General features: G+C 43.0%; 2 protein-coding genes across 3 annotated transcripts; both read left to right on the forward strand.

The window, feature by feature from the left end:
* Positions 1–1327: 1327 nt before the first annotated feature.
* LOC133616666 (aerolysin-like protein) lies at positions 1328–8210 on the forward strand. The gene is made up of 4 exons (XM_061976205.1): positions 1328–1354; positions 1618–1729; positions 6461–6953; positions 7626–8210. Exons 3-4 carry the CDS (start codon positions 6471–6473, stop codon positions 8094–8096), a joined length of 954 nt encoding a protein of 317 aa, XP_061832189.1. The 5' UTR covers positions 1328–1354; positions 1618–1729; positions 6461–6470; the 3' UTR covers positions 8097–8210.
* Positions 1619–17912, forward strand: LOC133616665 (aerolysin-like protein). Of its 2 annotated transcripts, none has more exons than XM_061976203.2 (3): positions 1619–1729; positions 16155–16647; positions 17318–17815. In XM_061976203.2, exons 2-3 carry the CDS (start codon positions 16165–16167, stop codon positions 17786–17788), a joined length of 954 nt encoding a protein of 317 aa, XP_061832187.1. In that variant the 5' UTR covers positions 1619–1729; positions 16155–16164; the 3' UTR covers positions 17789–17815. The 2 variants fall into 2 exon arrangements, with proteins under 2 accessions (XP_061832187.1, XP_061832188.1); XM_061976204.2 differs by lacking the exon at positions 1619–1729 and adding an exon at positions 13374–13423 and having other exon boundaries at positions 17318–17912.
* The last annotated feature ends 2088 nt before the right edge of the window (positions 17913–20000 follow it).

A 20000-nucleotide genomic window follows, 5' to 3' on the forward strand; every position in this document is an offset into this window, starting at 1 on the left:
CAAGCAACCGCCAAGGTAAGCACCCGCCCCCATAGAACAGGAAGCGCTTCTTCTTCTACTGTAAGCAACCACCCGCCCGCGTAGAAGAAGAAAAAGCGCGCGGATATACCGTACGTTTCATTTCCTTTGTGTATTTACATCTGTAAAGACCACAAAATGGCTCCTACTAAGCGACCGGGATCCGGTTCATGAAAAGACGCAATCTCTCCATCCGCACACGGATTACTATTTCACAGCAACTGATATTCCTGTGAACCGCACTGTGGATACAACGGGAGCACGTACGGTGAATATTCGCACCACAGGGAATGAGAAGTCATCCATCACTGTGGTTCTAGCTTGCCATGCTAATGGCCAGAAACTTCCACCCATGGTGATATTCAAAAGGAAGACCTTGCCAAAAGAGACCTTTCCAGCCGGCGTCATCATAAAAGCTAACTCGAAGGGATGGATGAAGAAAAGATGAGCGAGTGGTTAAGGTAAGTTTACGCGAAGAGGCCGGGTGGCTTTTTTCACGCAGCTCCGTCCATGTTGATATACGACTCCATGCGCGCCCACATCACGCTGGTTTTTAATATATTATTAAAGTTTGACTGACCTATCTGACTGTTTTTTTGACATTCCTTTAGCGCAGTTAGATGCGGCTTATAACACGGGGCGTCTTATAGGTGGACAAAGTTTTGAAATATGCCGTTCATTGAAGGCGCGGCTTATAACCCAGGGCGCCTTATGGTGCGGAAAATACGGTATGTATATATACTTATAAATATTTTTGTTTTTCACTACGCATCACTTCTGTTAGTGAATGATAAAACCTGCACTAAAACAACTAACTAAAAGTCCATCCTATCCTACATCCATATCGATATTGCACACTTTAAATATGAATGTGTTTAGATTGACCTTTTTCTTGCCCATATTTGTTAGATGTTCTATTATTTTGTATATGTGTGGTCTTATTATGTAGAAATGAGTAAATAATGTCTTTTTAGCTACTTGTCTTTTTTGTTGACTCGGGCTTGTGTAAAAAAAAAAAAAAAAGAGTCTATTGACTCAAAGGAATCTACTTAAGATAATTAGGTGAACTCTGTGGAGACTCCCAAAAAAATTATTTTGATAGAAGCCCACACATCCATCCATTTTCTACCGCTTATTCCCTTCGGGGTAAATACTGGTTATTCCAGTCAAGACTTGTCCGCCTCGGACTCCATCCAAACTAATCAAATTCAAAAGAATCTCAGGTGATTTCGCAATCCCAACATCATTGCCTTTAAAACCGTGAACCATCAGTAGTCTGACTACAGAGTCCCTGCACTTCTTACTGGTCTGATATCATCCGTCCACTCTTCAACTTGTGAGTATGCACATCTGGTCTTAGATATTACATAGTCTGTTCTTGCCATAACTCTTTCTACATCTACTCTGGTATGGTTTTATATTTGTGCAATCACTCCATCAAATTTACAAAAAATGTATTGAACTTCTTATTCAACAAGAACATCAGATGATTAGACCCGTCTCATTTATTTATGAGTTACCGTAATCCTGATCTGCTTTGTTCATCCTCAACAACAGGATGTGAGTTCTAATGCATGTTAACCCTCTTTCTATAAACAGGTGAGTCCTTCACCTTTCACCTTGCAAGCCACATCGAGAGAAGAACCTCCACATTACAGAACCTAAGCTGTCAACGCTTTCTTGGTTTGTGTGTTTCTGGGGTATCAGGAAGGTGAGTTGAATAGAATAGCTTTATTGTCATTGCACTTAAAACAGTACAACAAGATTGGTTTTCAGTACAACTTTCCAAAGGCAGACATACAATTAGCATACAAGGGCATACAGAAACGAAAGACTGATGGCTCACCCATGTGCGGCGCCTCGTAAAAAAGATAGTAAAGGGTAAACATGGGGGGGGGCTCTAAATGTCCAGTCTGGCTCTCCAGTTACAAAACCCAAAAGCAGTGAAGTTGTCACGTTGTGTAAATGGTAAATAAAAAGAGAATACAATGATTTGCAAATCCTTTTCAACTTATATTTGTCATGTCTGTGTGATGGATCGGTTCGCAGCCGAGTGTGAAGCGACTGGGATGGGAATCAGCACCTCCAAGTCCGAGTCCATAGTTCTCTCCCGGAAAAGGGTGGAGTGCCATCTCCGGGTTGGGGAGGAGATCTTGCCCCAAGTGGAGGAGTTCAAGTACCTCGGAGTCTTGTTCACGAGTGGGGGAAGAGTGGATCGTGAGATCGACAGGCGGATCGGTGCGGCGTCTTCAGTAATGCGGACGCTGTATCGATCCGTTGTGGTGAAGAAGGAACTGAGCCGGAAGGCAAAGCTCTCGATTTACCGGTCGATCTACGTTCCCATCCTCACCTATGTTCATGAGCTTTGGGTCATGACCGAAAGGACAAGATCACGGGTACAAGCGGCCGAAATGAGTTTCCTCCGCCGAGTGGCGGGGCTCTCCCTTAGAGATAGGGTGAGAAGCTCTGTCATTCGGGGGGAGCTCAAAGTAAAGCCGCTGCTCCTCCACATGGAGAGGAGCCAGATGAGGTGGTTCGGGCATCTGGTCAGGATGCCACCCGAACGCCTCCCTAGGAAGGTGTTTCGGGCACGTCCGACCGGTAGGAGGCCATGGGGAAGACCCAGGACACGCTGGGAAGACTATCTCTCCCGGCTGGCCTGGGAACGCCTCGGGATCCCCCGGGAGGAGCTGGACGAAGTGGCTGGGGAGAGGGAAGTCTGGGCTTCCCTGCTTAAGCTGCTGCCCCCGCGACCCGACCTCGGATAAGCGGAAGAAGATGGATGGATGGATGGATGGTCTGTGTGATCATGTTTTTGTTTTAGTCATGTTCGGTTTTGTTTTTGGACTTTTTGTGCACTTTTGTTTTGTTTTGTCACCGTAGCAACCATTAGTTTTCACCTGTCACGTTGCGCACCTGTTTCACGTTTTGAGTCACGCACCTGCTTTCACTAATCATGTCTATAGTATTTAAGTTCATTGTTTTCAGTTTGTCGTTCTGACGACATCCCACAATTATGCTCTACACACTCTTCATCCTCTTAGATCCTGCTTCATGTCCCATGCCAAAGTAAGTTTTTTTTCCATGTTTATAGTCTTTTTGGTTTCATAGTTTGTTTTCCGCCATTGTGCGCGCCTTTTGTTTACTTCCTTTTTTTTTGTAGTTATAGTGTTTAAATAAAAATGTACTTACATTCCCGTCTCGCCCGAGCCAACTTTCCGTTGCATCCCGGAAAAGCAAACACCCAGGACCAAGTCATGACAATATTCAATTGAATAGACTGCAAAGACAAGATATTTCATGTTCACACTGAGGAATGTAATTTTTTGTGTGCAGATAATCATTAACTTAGAATTTAATGGCAGCAACCCATTGCAAAAAAAGTTGTCACAGGGGCATTTTTGCCACTGTGTTACATGGCCTTTCCTTTTAACAACACTCAGTAAACGTTTGGGAACTGAGGAGACACATTTTTGAAGTGGAAATATTTCCCATTCTTGCTTGATGTACAGCTTATGTAGTCTCAGTTGTGGTATTTTAGGCTTCATAATGCACCACACATTTTCAATGGGAGACAGTTCTGGACTACAGGCAGGCCAATCTAGTACCCACACTCTTTTACTACGAAGCCATGCTGTTTTAACACGTGGCTTGGCATTGTCTTGCTGAAATAAACAAGGGAGTCTATGAAAAAGATGTTGCTTGGATGGCAACATATGTTGCTCCAAAATCTGTATGTAACTTTCAGTGTAAGTTACCCATGCCTTGGGCACTAATACACCCCCATACCATCACAGATGTTGCCTTTTCAACTTTGAAATGTGGACTCGTCAGACCACAGAACACTTTTCCACTTTTCATCAGTCCATCTTAGATGAGTTCGGGCCCAGCGAAGCCAGCGGCATTTCCGGGTGTTGTTGATAAATGGCTTTCGCTTTGCATTGTAGAGTTTTAACTTGCACTTACAGATGTAGCGACCAGTGTTGGGTTAGTTACTGAAAACCAGTAACTAGTTACTTTATTTCAAAAGTAACTCAGTTACTAACTCAGTTACTTACACCAAAAAGTAATGCGTTACTGTGAAAAGTAACTATTTAGTTACTTATTTTTTTCTCCTTTTTTTTTTTAAGGCTCCCATTAATGCCCTTTTAGCCTTCATTTCAGTACTGTTATTGCACTGGAGAATAATACAATCTGTTGATCAACTTGACATACATTTGCATCACTGAACTCTGCTAAGCAATGTGCTCTACATACAACACACAAAGACAAAGATATGTTTCAAAGGGCCAATTTATTTCAGGCCACAACAAATTGACAAAACTATTTGAAATAGCTGCAACATAACACACATATGTAACAAACAGCATAATAACAACATAGCTGTAAAGCTGACTTCACCCAAAGAAGGCACACATGACATACACAAAGCCTAATCAGGAATTTTTTCTCTCTCACGGAATTGTGAAATAAAAATCATGTATTCAGGAGATCAACACTGTAGTGAAGCCAAGAAGACTCTACACATTTCCCCAGTTTTAGTTTAGAGATAAGGTAAGATTGGCCTGGCCCACTAGCATCCCTCTTTATGTTTGTGAACTTTATAGTCTATACATTTAGAATGATGTGATAATCAAACACTCTAGAAGTCTAGAATGAAAGAGTATATAAGAGAATTGACAGTGTGTACCTTCAATGATGAGCAGAGGCAAAGTTTGGAGTGTTTTCTTTAGCTCGCTTTCCATGTTTATGTAGTCACTGTCCAGGTACTTGGAACATGTTTTCCGTGCCATTTGTTGTTTGACGCCGGTATCATGCTAATTAGCTGCCAGAAAACGGGTGACTCCACTGTAGAAATAGCCTGCATGTCTTCTAGCACATACGCTGCAATGGCTCTATCAATGGGTGATGGGTCAAATGCAGAGAATAATTTCACCACACCTAGTGTGTGTGTGTGACAATCATTGGCACTTTAACTTTAAGTAGATAGGATCTTTGATCCAAGACACAACTTACATTTAACTAAAATGTTATTTTTTTTGTGCTCGACAAAAGAAAAGTAGTGACAATGTATCCATGTTAAGAAACTCGACTTGTGGCTTCGCCATGATGTCTTTTTTAGTTGTTATGAGAGTAGCGTATGTGTGTGTGTGTGTGTGTGTGTGTGTGTGTGTGTGTGTGTGTGTGTGTGTGTGTGTGTGTGGCCCTTTAAGATATGACAGCATGTGAGGTGAGTGACGTCAGTGAGTGAGTGGGCGAGAGAGGTGAGGGAGCGCAACAGTGAATGCGTGCAGGTGCTCTAGCTTGGTGGATGGCTACGTGCAAGACACCAATAAAGTCACAAAATTGCAACAAACCGCCGGCCTCGTCATTCACCCTCGAGTCCGGAGCTGTAAAGACCCACTGCCGGGTAAAGTGAAGGGTGTTAGCCCCGAAGTACACAGGCCCTGGAGGAACGTCTCCCCTGCGGAGGCTCCGCTCCTCGGTCGAGGAAAGCACGCCTATTTTATTTTCCTTGTGAGACGGAAGGACGACACTTCTTCTATTTCTAGCCGATACTACATTAAAAAATAACGTAAAATAACGCAGTAACGCATCACGTAGTAACGGTAACTGAGTTACTGAATATAAAAAATAACGCGTTAGATTACTAGTTACCGCCGAAACTAACGGCGTTACAGTAACGCGTTACTTAGTAACGCGTTAGTCCCAACACTGGTAGCGACAAACTGTTGTTACTGACAGGAGATTTCTGAAGTGTTCCTGAGACCATGTGGTGATATCCTTTACACACTGATGTCAATTTTGGATGCAGTATTGCCTTTGGGATCGAAGGTCACGGGCAATGCCGCTGACGTGCAGTGATTTCTCCAGATTTTCTGAACCTTTTGATGATTTTACGGACCGTAGATGGTTGCAATAGCTCGTTGAGAAATGTTGTTCTTAAACTGATGGACAATTTGCTCAGGCGTGTGCTGACAAAGTGGTGACCCTCGCCCCATCCTTGTTTGTGAATGACTGAGCATTTCATGGAAGCTGCTTTTATACCCAATCATGGCACCCACCTGTTCCCAATTAGCCTGTTCACCTGTGGGATGCTACGAATAAATGTTTGATGAGCATTCCTCATGTTTCTCAGTCGTTTTCGTCACCTGTGCCAGCTTTTTTTAAATATGTTGCAGGCATCAAATTCCAAATGAGCTAATATTGGCAAACAATAACAACGTTTTCCAGTTCGAACATGAAATATCTTGTCTTTGCAGTCTATTCAATTGAATACAAGTTGAAAAGGAGTTGCAATTCATTGTATTCGGTTTTTAGTTACCATTTACACAACGTGACAACTTCATTGGTTTTGGATTTTGCACATCTTACACACTCTTCTGCAGATCTTCAGGAAGTCCAGTAATTGTGAATATATTGAAGAACATTTCTGTTTCAGGTCATTAAACATGGCAACTACACTTTATCGCATTGGTGGAAATGGAGGCAGTCCATTTTCTTTGACTGGTGAAGACAATGGTGCCACCCTCAAGAAGATTGGAGTGGCAGTGGCTGGCTGGCAGATCAAAGCTGTGCGGGCCGAACTGACCGACGGGCGTGTGGAGACCTTTGGAAAAGCAAACACTTTCAGTGAGTTCACGTTCAAACTTGGCGAGCGCATCACCAAGCTGTCCCTGTGGGGGAACGGTGCCGGGTCACGTCTGGGTGGCATCAGGTTCTGGACGAGTTCTGGACGCGAGTTCTTCGCGCACATGAATGACTGGCCCCTGAAGACCGAGTACTCGATCGATGTGGGGTCTGGAGTCTGCCTGGGGTTGCAGGGGAAGGCTGGCTCAGACATCGACCACTTGGGATTCCTCTTCATCAATGCCATCAAGTCGTCTGTGCTAACCGACATGACCTATCCCAGCCTGGCCATGTACACACCCCAGGTGAGTGGTACTATGTCTCAATCAACTGAGTAAGAATTTGGAAAGCACAAAACTACTCAGGCAAATCATATTTTTGATGTAGATGGTAGATGACCATATCTGCTGTACAGATTTACTTTACAAAAGAGAAGTGTGGGATACTTATCTTGTTGCCTTATTTGTATTTGACTAGTGGATTTATATTACTATTTGGTGGAACCGGGCCAGAGCATGAGGGGATAGAAAGAGAAAAAAAAACTGCGTGCGTTCCCTCCGGGTACTCGGACTTCCTCCCACCTCCAAAGACATGCACCTGGGGATAGGTTGATTGGCAACAATAAAAATTGGCCCTAGTGTGTGAATGTGAGTGTGAATGTTGTCTATCTGTGGTGGCCCTGCGATGAGGTGGCGACAGTATTGTATTTTTATTTAATTACAAAAGTTCAATAAATTAATGTCATATTCCGAAATTCTCCCCCGGGGGATTAAAGTCTAAATGTTAAGGTCATCACAAACAAACATCGAAATATCAAAACAACATTTTTAAACTGTCATTTGCTTAATTACTTTAAAAATGAGTTGATATTATTTGTACTGTTTATAAAGATTTTTTTGGTGTTGCCTAAACAATACACATTGTTTTGTGTTTTTCTGTGTTTGTTCGTTTGTTTGGGGGCTGGTTGTTTCCTCTAGGTCAACAAAGAATACATCAAATCGGTGTCTTACCACAACAACACAACTGCGCCTCAAGAGCAGAAATGTTCGTACAGCAGATCTGTGACCAAGTCTAACACCTGGACCACCACCGTTAAGATTGAGGCCACCGTCAGCACGACCGTTTCAGCAGGGATCCCGGGTCTGGGGGAGGTGTCTGCTGGGTATAGCCTGACTGTGGGAGCTGAGCAGTCCTCCGCAACGACCAATACGCAGACCATAACAGAATCCGATGAGGTCAATGTGAAGGTCCCGGCAGGAAAGACCGTGAGTGTTGAGTTGTCAGTGGGACGAGCAGTCATCGACCTCGAGTACAGGGCCAAAGTGAAAATCACATGCATGAACGGCAGCGAGCTGGTCTTCAAATCCACTGGCAACTACAATGGTGTGGCTTACACTGCAGTGAATGTAAAAACCACTGAGTCTGATAAAGTTATGAATGTTGAATAAGATGCATCAACATCTTACTGTGCACAGTTTTAATATTCATTGCATGCCAATGCGGAGTCATGTGAACTTGCTAAATGAATGATTGTCACAGATAAATAAAGCATCATTAACCTGCTTGTGTTTCCATCTTTAAATCTTGTGGTTTTCAGCTCCTTTCACGGTAACAGATGCAGGTAACACAAATTCACTCCCGACAATAATCACAGTAACCAACCTTGCAAACAACGGAACATGCCATAATGATTATTGTAGCAACATAAGTAAACAGCCTTCCCGGTAAGGTTTATTCAGGTGTACTGGAGACATACTTGCCAACCCTCCCGGATTTTCCGGGAGACTCCCGAAATTCAGCGCCTCTCCCGAAAACCTCCCGGGACAAATTTTCTCCCGAAAATCTCCCGAAATTCAGGCGGAGCTGAAAGCCACGCCCCCTCCAGCTCCATGCGGACCTGAGTGACGTCAGGTGCGCAACCCCACGTAAATCGTTGGCCAACCAAAAAGTAACCCCAGTACGCTATAGCCAACATTCACCAGGAGATGGCAACAGACAAACATAGATCACTCTATTACATTATTCCCCTTTTAGAAATGTATAGAAGTTACTCAAAAATAAATAAACAACCCAACCAAAAAATGCAGCAGCTCAATTAAAAAACTGTACTTAAGCCACATTCTTTTTTTTTTTTTTTTTTTAGTACTGAACTCTTAACACTCATTTGTAAAAAAAAATAACATGCTTATTATACAAACAGTATTTGTACACCTTTAACACAGATTTTTATACTGTCTTCAGAGATTTTTTTGGTGGTACTCGAAACCTTTCTGGGTACCTGCGAAAGGGTATTCAGCATGGTTAGAAAAATAGTGACAGAGAATATATTAAGGATGGACAATTCAACCCTTAACTCAACAATGAGTAGATGAGTGTTATGTGTGTGTATATGTGTAAATAAATGAACACTGAAATTCAAGTATTTCTTTTATTTATATATATATATATATATATATATATATATATATATATATATATATATATATATATATATATATATATAATAAATTAAACATATATACAGCTAGAATTCACTGAAAGTCAAGTATTTCTTATTTTAAATGTGCTTTATAAATAAAGTTGATTTGATTTGATTTGATATATATATATATATATATATATATATATATATGAAATACTTGACTTAGTGAATTCTAGTTGTAAATATACTCCTCCCCTCTTAGCCCCGCCCCCAACCACCACCTCCTGAAATCGGAGGTCTCAAGGTTGGCAAGTATGCTCTAGAATGGAACCTAGGTAGGTGACCTCATCTTTCCTGGTGATAACAATGTCACCCACTTTTATAGTGAAGTCACTGGCTTTCTTAAGGTTGATTTGGGACCCAAATAAGATGGATTCCGTTTTACCCAAGTGTATGGATAGCTTGTTGTCAGCGAACCAGGTGCAAATTCTACAGAGTTCATCACTGAGGATTTTTTTCCACCTGTGACTTGTCCTTGCCGGATACCAGCAGGGCGGAGTCATCCGCAAACAGGAACAATTCACAGTCGCATGCTGATGACATGTCATTTATGTACATTAGGAACAGTAAAGGTCCTAATATACTGCCTTGGGGGACTCCACAGCTTACTGAGAGGGAGGGGAGACACGGTGCCGTTCACCTCTACCACCTGTTCCCTCCCCTCCAAGTAAGATTGCATCCAGCTCGATGAGATTTTATCAAATCCGATTGCTCTGAGCTTATCCAACGGTATAGCGTGGTTAACGGTGTCAAAGGCCTTCTGAAGATCCAGCATGACCATGACGCAGTATTTGCCCGCGTCCACCTCATGTTTGATGTGGTCGGTCAGTGGAGTGGTTAGTTCTGAAGCCGGATTGGAATTTGTACATGAGTTTTTTAGTAGCAAGGTATCTATCGACCTGTTCATAATAAATTGTTTCCAATACTGTCGAAATTGAACTGAGAATAGAAACAGGTCGGTAGTTACCAGGTTCTAATTTGCTTCCTTTTTTAAAAAGGGGAGTTACTCTTGCTATCTTGAAAACTTTTGGTACTTGGCCTTGTGTAATTGAGAGGTTTATTATGTGTGTGATGATTGGGGCATTGGTGGTGGCAGAGTCCCTGGGGAATCTGGAGGGGATATTGTCAAGGCCCGTGGGCTAGTTTAGGTGGAGCGCGCTCAATTTTTTAAGCACCTCGTCAGCTGAGACCATTTCTAATTTGAAATCGTTGTTGAATACTCCTAGCTTTCTGTAGAAGGCTTTAATGTGTTCTAAACCGAAACGACCAGAGTGGTGGGACAACTTGTTAACTAGAGTTGTGGCTATGCTGGTGAAAAAGGTGTTAAGTCTGCTTGCTACCTCCATTTTGTCTGTAATGAGGGAGTCGCCCTCCTTGATGTTGATGTTGGTGAGTCTGGTTTTAAGTTTCTGGCTGCAGCCAGGAAGCTGGTTGTTGAGGATTTTCCAGAGCTCACATGGCTTCTTTGTGTTTTCCTCTATTTTGTCGTTAATGTAGTTGTTTTTAAGGATTTATTCAGGTTGTTTGCCATATTTCTTAATTTATTGCATTGCTTTTTGAGTGTTTTAAGGAGTGATTTGAGGTTATTATTGGGTTGTTTATCTACTTCGGTTTAACACTTTTGGTGTTCTGAGTATTTTCTGTCTCTGTCTTTATGGCAGTTAGTAGGTCCGGATTCATCCATGGTTCAGAGCGGGCTTTGATCCTGACTGTTTTCACGGGAGCCATATCATTTAGTATCGCTAGGAACACTGTTTTGAAGCGATCCCAAGCATCATCAACCAGGTTGCTCGCGAGCACAGGGGACCAATCTCACTCATCTAATTTTAGGTTGAGATTATCACTGGAGTATGTTTTAAGGGATCTGGATTGAGCTGTTATGTGGCCGTTGGCTTTGGTTTTAGCTATTTTGCGGGTGCAAAAGGTTAGATAGTAGTCGCTAGGACCATAGATCATGACCCCACTATTTTTTATGTTAAGCCGTTGTGATGTGAGAATGAGATCTATGGTTGATTGGGTGGAATCACACACCCTTGTGGGTAGTGTTATTAGCTGGAACAGACCGTGTAGATTACAAAAATTGCTGTAAGATTTGAAGACAGGCGAATCTCTGCATTGAATATCTGTGTTCAGATCTCCCGTTATAATTTTCTCCACATTGTAGATTACAAAAATTGCTGTAAGATTTGAAGACAGGCGAATCTTTGCGTTGAATATCTGTGTTCAGATCTCCCGTTATTATTTTTTCCACATTGTCTACCTCAGCTAAGCACTCCTTGAGAGCACCATAGAAATCACTCTGATTAGTGGGTCTGCATGCAGTCCATATCAATACCGGCTTAGCGTTTTTAAATTTGATTTCCGCCCACATAGATTCAAGGGCATTGTGGTTAAGATCAGTGCGAGTTATATATTTTATATCCTGGTGAATATACATACAAACACCCACACCATGTTTATTCCTGTCCTTTCTGATAACCGAGAAGTTTTCTATCTCTATCTCTGAGTCAGAAACACTTTGATCTAATTTAGTTTCAGAAAAACACAAGATTTTTACCTTGTTGTTGTGGAACATTTCTCTGATTTGGTCGAGTTTGGTTCCAGAGAGGCTGTTCACATTAAAGTGGATGATGTGTAGCCCACTGGAACCAAAAAGAACATAACAGTCCGCTGTGGAGAGGTAATGTCCGGAAAATGGAGGGATGAACATGTTGGTTGTTATTGAAGTTGTAGTGCAGTCCAATTCACTGTTTGGAAGAAATAAATCTTGGGGGAGGGGGAGAGAGGCCCATTGTTCGTCAGCCAGGTGATGGGGGAGGGGCGGAGTTGGAGCGGGGTGTGGAAGGGGTGGGAGTGGTTTTCGTGGACTTTGGTGAGGCTGAGAACAATGACCAGGGATGGACAAAGGATCCCCTGAAACCTGTGTAGGTCGCGGGGGGTCAAGGTGCCGCGGTGTTGACCATCAGGTATTGGGGAGAGGCTGCGAGGACCTTTACTGGTGACCGGGGTGTTGACGGCAGCCATTTCGCCGTCCACTGCCGAGCCGCTGTCTTCACCGGTGTCTGGGCTGTCCTCCTCCGCCTCCGGGCCGCTGACCGCACCGATGATCGGGGGGAAGTCCTCCGTCGTGCCGCCGACCGCTGGAACGCAGGTAAGCTCGGGTGGTGATGAGCAAGTGAGGGCTGGCGTAGGTGGAGAGCCAATGTTTTTAGCATAGCTCCGACGAGGTCCCGCAGCTAAGCTGGCTTCCTTGGCGTCGATAGCAACAACACTGCTAGGCTTCGCCAGGCAAGACAACATTAACCGGGTGGTTACTCGTCCAGGGTTTAGTTCAGTGTCTCCTGAGAGTAGAAGTAATAGTAAAATTGCTGATCTTTGGTCTATCCTTCCAGTCAGGGGCTTGTTTCTTCTGTTCCGATCCGCTGTGAGGCACGAGTGAATCACATTACCTCCGAAACCCGGGTGCTTCGCCGATGATTTACCGAGGAGGTAGAAATCACAGTGATCGTCCTTTTCGCGTTCACGACTCTCATTTTCCAGAGGGTATAGTATCCGTGGTGGTTTAAAATACAAATCCGTGATCCACAATAGAAAAAGCAGGAATTGTGGTATCATCCGAGCCTTTGTTTGGATTCCAGAGCAGGAGCAAAAGAAAATGCAATTGCTCATCTCAGCGACCGGAAGCTAACTCATAAAAAAAGAGTCTATTGTCTCAAAGGAATCTGCTTAAGATAACTTACGTGAACTCTGTGGAGACTCCAAAAAAAATATTTTGATAAGAAGCCCCACACAAATGCTGGTTAGTCTAGTCAAGACTTGTCTGCCTCGGACTCTATCTCAACCAATCACATTCAAAAGAATCTCAGGTGATTTCGCAATACCAACATCATTGCCTTTAAAACAGAGTCCCTGCACTTCTTACTGGTCTGATATCATCTGTCCACTCTTCAACTTGTGAGTATGCACATCTGGTCTTAGATATTACATAGTCTGTTCCTTCCATAACTCTTTCTACATCTACTCTGGTATGGTTTTATATGTGTGCAATCAGTCCATCAAATTTACAAAAAATGTGTTGAACTTCTTACTCAACAAGAACATCAGATGATTAGACCCGTCTCATTTATTTATTAGTAAATCCTGATCTGCTTTGTTCATCCTCAACAACAGGATGTGAGTTCTAATGCATGTTAACCCTCTTTCTATAAACAGGTGAGTCCTTCACCTTTCACCTTGCAAGAACCTAAGCTGTCAACGCTTTCTTGGTTTGTGTGTTTCTGGGGTATCAGGAAGGTGAGTTGAATAGAATAGCTTTATTGTCATTGAACTTAAAACAGTACAACAAGATTGGTTTTCAGTACAACTTTCCAAAGGCAGACAGACGTTGTGTAATTTGTTATTAAATACAGAATACAATGATTTGCAAATCCTTTTCAACTTATATTCAATTGAATAGACTGCGAAGACAAGATATTTAATGTTCACACCGAGGAACGTAATTTATTTTTGCAAATAATCATTAAGTTAGAATTTAATGTCAGCAACACATTGCAAAAAAGTTGTCACAGGGGCATTTTTACCACTGTGTTACATGGCCTTTCCTTTTAACAACACTCAGTAAAGGTTTGGGAACTGAGGAGACACATTTTTGACGTGGAATTCTTTCCCATTCTTGCTTGATGTACAGCTTAAGTAGTCTCCGCTGTGCTATTTTAGGCTTCATAATGCACCACACATTTTCAATGGGAGACAGGTCTGGACTACAGGCAGGCCAGTCTCGTACCCGCACTCTTTTACTACGATACACTCTTTTAATAATAATAATAATAATAATAATAATAGATTTTGTTTGTAAAAGCACTTTACATTGACTAAACAACCTCAAAGTGCTACAGTGTATTAAAAAAAATAAAAAGATACCGTATTTTCCGCACCATAAGGCGCCCTGGGTTAAAAGCCGCGCCTTCAATGAACGGCATATTTCAAAACTTTGTCCACCTATAAGCCGCCCCGTGTTGTAAGCCGCATCTAACTGCGCTAAAGGAATGTCAAAAAAACAGTCAAATAGGTCAGTCAAACTTTAATAATATATTAAAAACCAGCGTGATGTGGGCGCGCACGGAGTCGTATATCAACATGGACAGAGCTGCGTGAAAAAAGCCACCCGGCCTCTTCGCGTAAACTTAAACTTACCTTAACCACTCGCTCATCTTTTCTTCATCCATCCCTTCGAGTTAGCTTTTATGATGACGCCGGCTGGAAAGGTCTCTTTTGGCAAGGTCTTCCTTTTGAATATCACCATGGGTGGAAGTTTCTGGCCATTAGCATGGCAAGCTAGAACCACAGTGAAGGATGACTTCTCATTCCCTGTGGTGCGAATATTCACCGTACGTGCTCCCGTTGTATCCACAGTGCGGTTCACAGGAATATCAGTTGCTGTGAAATAGTAATCCGTGTGCGGATGGAGAGATTGCGTCTTTTCATGAACCGGATCCCTGACGCTTAGTAGGAGCCATTTTGTGGTCTTTACAGATGTAAACACACAAAGGAAATGAAACGTACGGTATCCGCACGCTTTTTCTTCTTCTACGCGGGCGGGTGGTTGCTTACAGTAGAAGAAGAAGCGCTTCCTGTTCTATGGGGGCGGGTGCTTACCTTGGCGGTTGCTTGCGTAGAAGAAGAAGCGCTTCCTGTTCTACCGGGAAAAAAGATGGCGGCTGTTTACCGAAGTTGCGAGACCGAAACTTTATGAAAATGAATCTTACCGGTAATATTAATCCATATATAAAGCGCACCGGGTTAAAAGCCGCACTGTCAGCTTTTGAGTAAATTTGTGGTTTTTAGTTGCGGCTAATAGTGCGGAAAATACGGTAATAAAAAAATAAATAAAAATATAAACTAGAACAACCAAATAACTAAAACTAGTATGCATATATTCAAAAAAAGGCTTTTTTTTAAATAAGGTTTTGTTTTTTTAGCCTTTTTTAAAAGCATCCACAGTCTGTGGTGCCCTCAGGTGGTCAGGGAGAGCGTTCCACAGACTGGGAGCGGCGGAGCAGAAAGCCCGGTCTCCCATTGTTCGTAGCTTTGTCCTCGGAGGTTGGAGGAGGTTAGCCCGCCCGGAGCGGAGGTGTCGTGTGGAGGATATGGGCGTGAGCAGTTCTTTGAGGTAGAGGGGGGGCATTTCCATGGAGGCACTGGTGGGTTAGTAGGGAGACTTTCAATTCAATCCTGAGTGGAACAGGAAGCCAGTGAAGGGATTTGAGAGTTGGTGTGATGTGGTCATATTTCCGCACTCTCATCAGGATCCTAGCAGCACTATTCTGTATGTATTGCAGCTTCTGGATGTTCTTGCTGGGGATCCCGACAAGAAGTGCGTTGCAGTGGTCTAGATTTTACTACGAAGCCATGCTGTTGTAGCACGTAGCTTGGCATTGTCTTGTTGAAATAAGCAGGGGCATCTATGAAAAAGATGTTCCTTGGTTGGCAACATAAGTTGCTCCAAAATCTGTATGTACCTTTCAGTGTAAGTTACCCATGCCTTGGGCACTAATTCACCCCCATACCATCACAGACGCTGCCTTTTCAACTTTGGGTCCACAGTTTCCAAAAAGAATCTGAAATGTGGACTCATCGGACCACAGAACACTTTTCTACTTTTCATCAGTCCATCTTAGATGAGCTCGGGCCCAGCGAAGCCAGCGGCATTTCCGGGTGTTGTTTTAACTTGCACTTACAGATGTAGCGACACACTGTAGTTTCTGACAGGGGTTTTCTGAAGTGTTCCTGAGACCAAAAAATAACAAAGTTTTCCTGTTCGAACATGAAATATCTTGTCTTTGCAGTCTATTCAATTGAATACAAGTTGAAAGGGATTTGCAAATCATTGTATTCTCTTTTTATTTACCATTTACACAACGTGCCAACTTCATTGGTTTTGGGTTTTGCACATCTTACACACTCTTCTGCAGATCTTCAGGAAGTCCAGTAATTGTGAATATATTGAAGAACATTTCTGTTTCAGGTCATTAAACATGGCAACTACACTTGAGCTCATTGGTGGAAATGGAGGCAGTTCATTTTCTTTGAATGGTCGTGACAATGGTGCCACCCTCAAGAAGATTGGAGTGGCAGTGGGGGGCTGGCAGATCAAAGCTGTGCGGGCCGAACTGACCGACGGGCGTGTGGAGACCTTTGGAAAAGGAAACACTTTCAGTGAGTTCACGTTCAAACTTGGCGAGCGCATCACCAAGCTGTCCCTGTGGGGGAACGGTGCCGGGACACGTCTGGGTGGCATCAGGTTCTGGACGAGTTCTGGACGCGAGTTCTTCGCGCACATGAATGACTGGCCCCTGAAGACCGAGTACTCTATCGATGTGGGGTCTGGAGTCTGCCTGGGGTTGCAGGGGAAGGCTGGCTCAGACATCGACCACATGGGATTCCTCTTCATCAATGCCATCAAGTCGTCTGTGCTAACCGACATGACCTATCCCAGCCTGGCCATGTACACACCCCAGGTGAGTGGTACTATGTCTCAATCAACTAAGTAAGAATTTGGAAAGCACAAAACTACTCAGGCAAATCATATTTTTGATGTAGATGTTAGATGCCCATATCTGCTGTACAGATTTACTTTACAAAAGAGAAGTGTGGGATACTTATCTTGTTGCCTTATTTGTATTTGACTTTATTTAGTGGATTTATATTACTATTTGGTGGAACTGGGCCAGAGCAGGAGGGGATAGAAAGAGAAAAAAAAAACTGCGTGCGTTCCCTTCGACTTTCTCCCACCTCCAAAGACATGCACCTGGGGATAGGTTGATTGGCAACAATAAAAATTGGCCCTAGTGTGTGAATGTGAGTGTGAATGTTGTCTATCTGTGTTGGCCCTGCGATGAGGTGGCGACAGTATTGTATTTTCATTTAATTACAAAAGTTCAATAAATTAATGTCATATTCCGAAATTCTCCCCCGGGGGATTAAAGTCTAAATGTTAAGGTCATCACAAACAAACATCGAAATATCAAAGCAACATTTTTAAACTGTCATTTGCTTAATTACTTTAAAAATGAGTTGATATTATTTGTACTGTTTATAAAGATTTTTTTGGTGTTGCCTAAACAATACACATTGTTTTGTGTTTTTCTGTGTTTGTTCATTTGTTTGGGGGCTGGTTGTTTCCTCTAGGTCAACAAAGAATACATCAAATCGGTGTCTTATCACAACAACACAACTGCGCCTCAAGAGCAGAAATGTACCTACAGCAGATCTGTGACCAAGTCTACCACCTGGACCACCACCGTTAAGATTGAGTCCACCGTCAGCATGACCGTTTCAGCAGGGATCCCGGGTCTGGGGGAGGTGTCTGGTGGGTATAGCTTGACCTTGGGAGCTGAGCAGTCCTCCGCAACGACCAATACGCAGACCATAACAGAATCCGATGAGGTCAATGTGAAGGTCCCGGCAGGAAAGACCGTGAGTGTTGAGTTGTCAGTGGGACGAGCAGTCATCGACCTCGAGTACAGGGCCAAAGTGAAAATCACATGCCTGAACGGCAGCGAGCTGGTCTTCAATTCCACTGGCAACTACAATGGTGTGGCTTACACTGCAGTGAATGTAAAAACCACTGAGTCTGATAAAGTTATGAATGTTGAATAAGATGCATCAACATCTTTCTGTGCACAGTTTTAATATTCATTGCATAACATTGATTTGTATGCCAATGCGGAGTCATGTGAACTTGCTAAATGAATGATTGTCACAGATAAATAAAGCATCATTAACCTCTTGTGGTTTTCAGCTCCTTTCACGGTAACAGATGCAGGTAACACAAATTCACTCCTGACAATAATCACAGTAACCAACCTTGCAAACAACGGAACATGCCATAATGATTATTGTAGCAACATAAGTAAACAGTCTTCCCGGTAAGGTCTATTCAGGTGTACTGGAGAGGAGGCTACGCCGAATAGTCGAACCTCGGATTCAGGAGGAGTAGTGTTGTTTTTGTCCTGGTTGTGGAACTGTGGACCAACTCTTTACTCTCGGCAGGATCCTTAAGAGTTCATGGGAGTTTGCCCAACCAGTCTACATGTGCTTTGTGGACTTGGAGAAGGCATTCGACCGTGTCCCTCGGGAAGTCCTTTGGAGAGTGCTCAGAGAGTATGGGGTATCGGACCCCTTGATTGTGACGGTCCACTCCCTGTATGATCAGTGTCAGTGCTTGGTTCGAATTGCTGGCAGTAAGTGAGGGTTGGACTCCGCTAGGGCTGCCCTGTGTCACCAATTCTGTACATAACTTTTATGGATAGAATTTGTAGGCGCAGTCAGGGCCTTGAGGGGATCCGGTTTGGTTGCTGCGGGATTAGGTCTCTGATTGAAAATCAGCACTTCCAAGTTTGAGTCCATGGTTCTCTCCCAAAAGGAGTCCTGCCCAAAGTGAAGGAGTTCAAGTACCTTGCGGTCTTGTTCACGAGTGAGGGAAGAGTGGATTGAGAGATCGACAGGCGGATTCATGCAACGTCTGCAGTGATGTAGACCCCGTATCGGTCAGTCGTAGTGAAGAAAGAGCTCTCAATTTACCGGTCGATCTATGTCCCTATACTCACCTATGGACATGAACTTTGGGTTATGACCAAAAGGAAAAGATCACGGGTACAAGCGGCCGTAATAAGTTTGGTAAGCGGAAGAAGATAGATGAATGGATGCAAGTATTCAACACAATACAGTGTAATTATAAAACAATATTCCTAATCTATATCATATTCAGTGCGAGGTGTAGCTTCACCCGTCACCGGTGTGATTGATTTGCTAAAATAGCACCAAGTATCATTTGCACTGCAACATGTATCTGCTTTCCACCGACACACCTCTTTGGGGGGAAAGACTAGTGATGCAAGTTCGCTTCAGAAGACGTTTAGCTTTACGCCAGGTGCAAAGTAGCAATGATATGCTAAGTGTAGAAAGTCAATTGCGCTGGTTGCAAGATTGATTGATTGATTGATTGATTGAAACTTTTATTAGTAGATTGCACAGTACAGTACATATTCCGTACAATTGACCACTAAATGGTAACACCCGAATCAGTTTTTCAACTTGTTTAAGTCGGGGTCCACGTTAATCAATTCATGGTAGGGCCCTTACTCGTTACAGTGTACTTTCTCTGCTATTGAAGTTTATGAAGTATGAGATAAAGTGCTGAAAAATAAGCTGATGGTTTCAGACAACTCATTTACAGACTTCTTAAGACAGCCGTCCAGCGCCACAAATGTGGTATTGTTGTAGTAAGTGGACCAACCTAAGTTCAATGTCCACGTTACTTTCCACCATGTTGGACATGCACCGAATCGGATTAGGTTTTAAAAATGTTTACGGGTCACAAATTCCATTTGATTGTTTTAGTGTATCCACCTCATTGAGTACAGAGTAACAACCTAGCCTAGGTACTTATACAGTATGTTTTCTCTTGTATTTACATTGTTCCGAACCTATGAACCGTAGCCTCACTCTAATAAAAAATGAATTACATTTAATAAGAGGGCAGCCGTGGTCTAAAGGTTCAGATCCTTAGCCAGAGGGAAAAATATATATCTATCCATCTATCAGTCATAACTATAAAAATCCCTCGGGGACCCTGCTTTTATTTGCCGTTATGGTGGGAGACAAGGAAAGACCGGTATGTTGTTTTCTTTAATGTCAATAAGGATACAACGTTATGCATAGGTGTATTCAAAAAGAGTGTGCACTTGTCGCGCACTCACCCGACACTGCGGCGCGGGCGTGTTCACGTCATGTTATCGATGGGAAAATGCATTTTTAGACAATATGATTTGCCTGAGTGGCTAAGAGACTCCGAGAGTAACAAGCGGTA

Source organism: Nerophis lumbriciformis, linkage group LG14 (assembly GCF_033978685.3).
Source record: "Nerophis lumbriciformis linkage group LG14, RoL_Nlum_v2.1, whole genome shotgun sequence".
In the NCBI taxonomy this organism is placed as follows: Eukaryota; Metazoa; Chordata; class Actinopteri; order Syngnathiformes; family Syngnathidae; genus Nerophis; species Nerophis lumbriciformis.

Bases quoted from the DNA above. Each gene is read 5' to 3' on its own strand.
- LOC133616666 (XM_061976205.1), top strand. From the start codon at position 6,471: ATGGCAACTACACTTTATCGCATTGGTGGAAATGGAGGCAGTCCATTT. The intron at 6,954-7,625 runs GTGAGTGGTACT...TGTTTCCTCTAG, and splicing joins TGGCCATGTACACACCCCAG to GTCAACAAAGAATACATCAA.
- LOC133616665 (XM_061976203.2), top strand. From the start codon at position 16,165: ATGGCAACTACACTTGAGCTCATTGGTGGAAATGGAGGCAGTTCATTT. The intron at 16,648-17,317 runs GTGAGTGGTACT...TGTTTCCTCTAG, and splicing joins TGGCCATGTACACACCCCAG to GTCAACAAAGAATACATCAA.